Genomic DNA, 6,623 nt, shown 5'->3' with positions numbered 1-6,623 from the left:
TTGGAATTTGTATAGACATGCAACATAAAATGGAAGCAACTTTGAAAATAAGCATATAAGAAGCGCGAGTCCCTCCCCCATCATTTTCCTCTGACAATGGCGGAATTTCGTCTCCCTGAGAAACTATAGCATAGTATTCCATATATAGCAGGTACTGTTTGACTAAATAGAAATATAGGAAAGGAAAGAAAATAAATTATAAAGTGATTTAGATAGAGTTTATACATATATTAAAACTCACTCGGCGATCTGACATTTGGAACATCGTATATATTTAAAGAGATTTTACCGTCTCCTTCTATATATCATACTAATATAACAATAATAATTACAAAATGTAACTCATCACATAGTTTATATCTTTCATGATGAAGGTAAATTTATAACAAAAATATTGTTAAAATTACTTTTCATATTGATTTTATGTGTCCATTAATTATTTTTTATTTTTGGTTTTTTTTCCTTGTCTATAATCAACTTTATTTTTCCATATAACTTTCAAAGGAGAGAATCAATTAATTACAAAGTAAACCTCGATGTACCAGTAGCTATATAAGTAGTGTAAATGCAATGTCTTGCAACTAGTGCATGTTCCTTCTATCTAAAATATTAATTTTGTTCTTTTAAATGAAAATTAGGTCTGTTGCCAATCTTAAAACCCTAAATATATAATGATAATGAAATTACCTCGGAAAATATATAACTGAAATAATTTGATAAAACCCGAAATGTACGAGCGGGTCATAGGTCTCCATATATTTTAAGAAAATTTCACATCTTGTACGTTTATAAGTAACCACGCCCAGTCACTGGGCCAGCGTATGTGTACAGTTAAGACTGACATCATTCATGTCTAGTGGGATTTTAAGTCACCATAGTAAGTTATGGGCTGTTGGAGCTGGCCTTGAGATCAGGTAAATTTCCGCGTGTACGCTGTATATGATTGAATTTTTAGCAGATTTGTCGCCCTCTGTCAATCAGTGCATCGATCTGGAATTATCTCCTTTATTGTTTTGCTTTCAATCGTTTGTCATGATAACCGCATTCGCTGTCTCTATCATATCATTAGAAATATCTTGGACGTGCATAAACCAAAATAATCACTGTCTTAATGTTTGAAATCTAATATGTTCACTGCGAATGATTTTTCAATATCTTATATTGTTTTTAGTTTATTAAACATTTCAAAATAACCTTTATGATCTGACATATAAGTTTTTGTTAAGCTGTTAAGCAAACTTGAAAAAAAAAACCCAGATAAATAAGCTATAAATCTACAAGTGGGCAATAGAATCCCTGATATATACGTACTTACAATCATGTTCAATAAACGTCTCATTTGACTTGTTAATTGCCAATCTTAATACACATAGGAATTTTTGAAATATAAAGATTTTTTTTTACACAAACGCATAAATTAAAGATTTGTTAAAATTTTCATTTTTTTTAGTTTGTGCACTAATATGAAAATTGATAAATTCACATACAATCGCCTCTATTTCTTATCCTTACATGAAATAATAGACATTTATTCAAATAGTGTGATTGCTTTGTTTTGATTTTCCCCCTTATTTGCTCTCTCTCTCTCTCTCTCTCTCTCTCTCTCTCTCTCTCTCTCACACACACACACATCACAAACGCACGTGGATTTGTTTATATGTAGGATAGTTCTGTTCGGGGCCGCCGCGTTCATTATTATAACCGATCTTATTTTGCATTAAATGTTTGTTTAATGATATTTGTATGTTTCAGACAATACTTGCAAAAGAATTTGTAATTGTACTATTTCAAGAGACATTTTACCCACGTGTCAAATAGATTTCTCATGTTTTTCTTGGTTATATTCAATAATTTGAGGCGTGGCTAATATACGGAAACTTTGCATATTCATGCATGACTCATGACGTCACGTTGTTGAAAAAAATGGCGGACGTACATGAGACGTGCCAGTCGAATGGAAACAATATAAATGAAGTATCTTCTAAGAAAAAGGGTAACAGATCAAAGCAGGAGTTGGATTTAGACAACACTGCAAGAGGCATGTCTACCACACAGTCGACTTCACGATTCCATGTGGCTAGAGTGAATGATGAGAAAAAGACGGAAGATTCCGAACAGCCGCTTTCAGAAGAGCCGAAGCCGACACCGGCATCAGGAAAACCAGCTAAACAATTGGATTTTCAAATTCCAGAATCTCCTCAATCTCCAAAATCTCCGTACGACTCAGTCCAATTTTTCGCAGGAACTGTCAGTCCAAATGACACGTATGGATATAATAATTCGTGCGAGACGCACATGAAAACATTTGGAAAGAATACTGTGGAAGCTATTCCCCATGTGGATCACTACAGAAATTTACTTTCAGCAACCGCTGCTTTAAAATCAAGACCAACTCTTGCCGAACTACACGAAGAGAAGGTAATTTGACTGTTATAAATGCTAATTGGATTTTACGATATATTGATTTGTTTTCTTGGTCACGTCTGTACAAAATACGGCACCATACAAAATGCACGGTGTATCAGCGGTCCATTCATGTCCGGTATTATATCCGGAGAATCAGTGCTCAATGTTTATTCGATCCATCATATCCTTGATTATGTAAACTTAGAAACGAAATGCCTCAGGGATTTCCACAGACTATAAATTTTTAATGAGTTTTTTAAATTGGTATGTACCTGCAACTGCCAAAGACTGAAAGGGAATGACAGGGCCATTTATCTCTCAACAAGAAATTTAACAAAAAAAAACCCAGAAATTTAGCAATAAAAGGAGCAAGTTCATTTTTTTTGTCATATTAAGATAAAATGAAAGTCCATTAATAATTCAAAAGTAAAAGGGGTTAAGTCAGTTGACCAAGTAATCTTAACATGCTGTGCACACAATTACATGTTCTTACAAAAGCATCCATATGCTACTTTGTTGCTTCTTTGCCAAGTAATCTTTATTCTGTATAATCAAAAGATGGAGCTTATGGAAATAGTTTTCCTAATCATGCAAAAGCCTTTCAGTCTTGCCAGCAGTCCCGATCAATTACAATATGTGTCTGTGCATTGTATATTTAATCATTTCATCTTTTTTTATTACCTTGGAAATTATATATATTATTTAATTCAAGAAGAATTGCAGGCAAATCGCATACGTTCATTCATCTTGCAGAATTGTCAAAAAGATTAAAAACAAGGGCAAGTCAAATGCCGATCTACCTGTGGGTTGTTTTTTTTTACCTGATTAAATATGTACATTATTACAACGAGCTAGAATTAACAATGTCAAAATTATATTCTTATTTTAAACTTGAAAATGTTGAAATTGTTTCTGAAACTGTAGCTACAGTATGTTTTTTAAGTTTGTATATTCCACAAAGGTACAAATTAACATACCCTTACTATATACTGCTTGTCTTGGAGTTTTCATGGTTTTAATTGACTTTTGATATTTGACTTAGATTTAGCAATTATTCTGACAAAGTGTGTAAAAAGGTAAAATTTGGTTATTATAGAAAGGTTAATTATATATGGAAGACAAATTGATTCTGTATTCCGTAGGGTAGACTGATAACATGTTACAAGTGTATATTAGCTTGTCCAGAAACCAGGTGACTATGATAAGGATGAAAGCTAACAGGAGAGAAACAATGTATCTGAGGACAAACAGAGATAAAGAAACAACCAAGCAATATCTGTTTTCTTGTAGAAACAAAACATGTCTAGTATAGTGTGGTTCTCTCCTGCTGATACTAGTGTACCATTTTGTCAAGTAGTGAGATAAGTTGTAAGTGGGCGGGGGGGGGGGGGGGGGGGGGGGTACTAAGGTCATTGCTGTTGTCATCTGCTTTATTAAAGGACCCGATAACTTTAAATATTTAGTACTATTATTACATTCCCAAAATATGTTGAAAGTGCACACTTAATACTTCCTCAGTAGTTTATATATCCAATATGTTATGATTAGACAACAAATGTTCTGATATGGTTATATTACTGTTAGGGTTGGCAATCCATAGACATGAGATCATGATTTCACAATGATTGAAATATTATTATGAACAATTGACACTATATGGAAAACAATCAAAATATATTCTGTTCTAAGATGGCATTCAAGAATGTTTGTGTCTATTGCAGGAGGAGGAATTAATTCGAGCCAAACAGAGGGAGCCACTTCTGACGTCCGAGGAGAACCTGGTGGAAGATAACGCCAACAAAGCTAGTAGTGCGATCAAGTTTGGATGGATCAAAGGAGTACTGGTTGGTATACCTAGCCCAAGTAATGAAAGGTGGGGGGGGGGGGGGGGGGGAATTACTCATCCGGGGTGTACCTAGCCCAAGTAGTAAAGGGGGGAGGGATTACCTGTACTCATCCGAGTGTACCTAGCCCAAGTAATGAAAGGGGGGAGGGGGAAATACTCATCTGGAGAATACTTAGCCCAAGTAATGAAAGGGGGGGGGGGGGGGATTTCTCCTCCGAAGTATACCTAGCCCAAGTAGTAAAGGGAGGGGGGGATTACTCATCCGGAGTGTACCTAGCCCAAGTAATGAAGGGTGGGGTTTACTCATCTGGAGTGTACCTAGCCCAAGTAGTAAAGGGGGGGGATTACTCATCGGGAGTGTACCTTGTACCTAGCCCAAGTAGTAAAGGGGGGTTCTCATCTGGAGTGTATACCTAGCCCAAGTAATGAAAGGTGGGAGGGGGGGATTACTCATCCGGAGTGTACCTAGCCCAAGTAATGAAGGGTGGCGTTTACTCATCTGGAGTGTAACTAGCCCAAATAGTAAAGGGGGGGGGGGATTACTTATCCGGAGTGTACCTACCCCAAGTAGTAAAGGGGGGGGGGGGTCTCATCTGGAGTGTACCAAGCCCAAGTAATGAAAGATGGGAGGGGGGGATTACTCATCCTGAGTGTACCTAGCCCAAGTATTGAAGGGTGGGGTTTACTCATCTGGAGTGTACCTAGCCCAAGTAATTAAATTAAAAGTGGTGAAGAGGGGGGAGGGGGTGGAGATTACTCATATGGGGTGACCAGAAGACACTCCTTTTAGATTCCCCTCTCGTAACCTATTTATTCTAGAAAGCATTTATTTCCTTTAAGTTTCCCAAGATCTTGTCATTAGAGTTTTCAAAATTGCAATTTAGTTTTTGAAAATATAAGTTTGTATCTTACAAGAGTGTGCATCAGTGCAAAACACATGAAAGGAACTGCAGGGCCATCACCTGTACATCATATTGACAAGCTTCTACTCTTCTTTCATACTAAACATATATAATTGCGTGTACCCCCCCATGCATGGCATTCCTTCTCATAGTGGTACTTTGACACCACAATCGGTTTTAACCAGTAAGACCCGATTATATCTGGGTGTATTTCTAACTTTGACCTCGAATACAAGCTGTCTCTTATAATGTGAACTTTAAAAAATAAAGACTTAAAATTTACGCAGACATCTCTTTTATTAAAACTCTCATCGTCCAACCTCGGAAAAGAAAGTGTCTGTTTCTCTCTTATCGGTAATCTGATTAAGAGTGCGTTTTACAGATAGAATATGACTTGTTGCTGCATCAGAACAATAAGCACCTTAGTGATTGTTATTTGGTGAAGATAATCAGGCCTTGTACAGTCATTACTACCCCATAAAACTGATAACTGATGCTGTAAATATGCAAAACCCTCTAACACGCCTAGCCACAATCCTAGTGCAAAAAATGATAAAAGTGTTTCATAGAGAGACAAAGGTTCTTTGGAATAAAAAGTGATTGTTCTGGAGGCTACAAACTGTTTTGCTACGTTAGAATAGAACTGCGCAGCTGTGACAATTAACATTCTTTCGAAAATGTAGTAGCTGGTTAAAGGTTTAAGTAGTGTAGAAATTGTACCCAGTAATCCTTCCTTTGAGGTCAAGGTCACTCGGAATAGAGTGACTTCCGGAGATAATGAGTCTTTGATGACCTTGTTCCACTCTAAAAGCTGATCAGGGTAAACTTCCTGAAAGCTGTTTAATACAGAAAGAATTAGAGCTGTTGGTTCTTTGATTAGCAGGGAATCCAGTCTCTTGATGAAGCAAGTTTTATTCAGTGCATAACCTAGCTAATTAGAAAATATTTGATAGATAATGGAATAATAAAAACCCTTAAAATGCAGCAATACACGAATGACTTGTAAACCCAATAAACCAATAATACATTCCTGTAGCCCAGCAATGAATCTCAGAGGCAGTACTGTATGAGAGCCCTCGAGGAGTAACTTGATGGATAGGGCCAGGTCCAAGTTAAATTCAGTATTTATTGGAGACCAGCTAGTGTGAGGACAACCTTGGCAGATTCCTTGCAGGAAATAGATCAATTGATTATTAATCAATTAGGCTGTATTGCTACAGAATATGTCAGATGATAAATTGAAATTGATTTCTCAGCAAGCTCTTTGTTGAAGTGTCATTACAGAAAGAAAAGACTGTGTTTGATAGATAACATACAATTTGCATTTCTGCTTTCAGAAGGTAGCTTGTTTTTTGGCCCGTATGTGTTTAGTAAACAAGAAACATGACTTTCTGCTCACATAATGTTTACAATTATAGGATGTTTGAGAATATTGACATAACTATTTAGTATATAAGTTTAACTTCCTA

At 36.2% G+C, this 6,623-nt stretch overlaps 1 protein-coding gene across 2 annotated transcripts in view; it reads left to right on the top strand.

Annotated features, from left to right (window-relative positions):
- Positions 1–1,884: 1,884 nt before the first annotated feature.
- The window catches only part of LOC105335120 (solute carrier family 12 member 1), a 22,126-nt gene continuing 17,387 nt past the window's right edge, over positions 1,885–6,623 (top strand). For both annotated transcript variants that reach the window (XM_066088142.1, XM_011438871.4), the window contains exons 1-2: positions 1,885–2,418; positions 4,128–4,250. In XM_066088142.1, the coding sequence (XP_065944214.1) occupies positions 1,894–2,418; positions 4,128–4,250 (648 nt within the window). In that variant the 5' untranslated portion in view covers positions 1,885–1,893. The remainder of the gene's footprint in view (positions 2,419–4,127; positions 4,251–6,623) is intronic.

This window comes from Magallana gigas, chromosome 6 (assembly GCF_963853765.1).
Source record: "Magallana gigas chromosome 6, xbMagGiga1.1, whole genome shotgun sequence".
NCBI lineage: Eukaryota > Metazoa > Mollusca > Bivalvia > Ostreida > Ostreidae > Magallana > Magallana gigas.
This window is presented reverse-complemented; position numbering and strand designations above follow the sequence as displayed.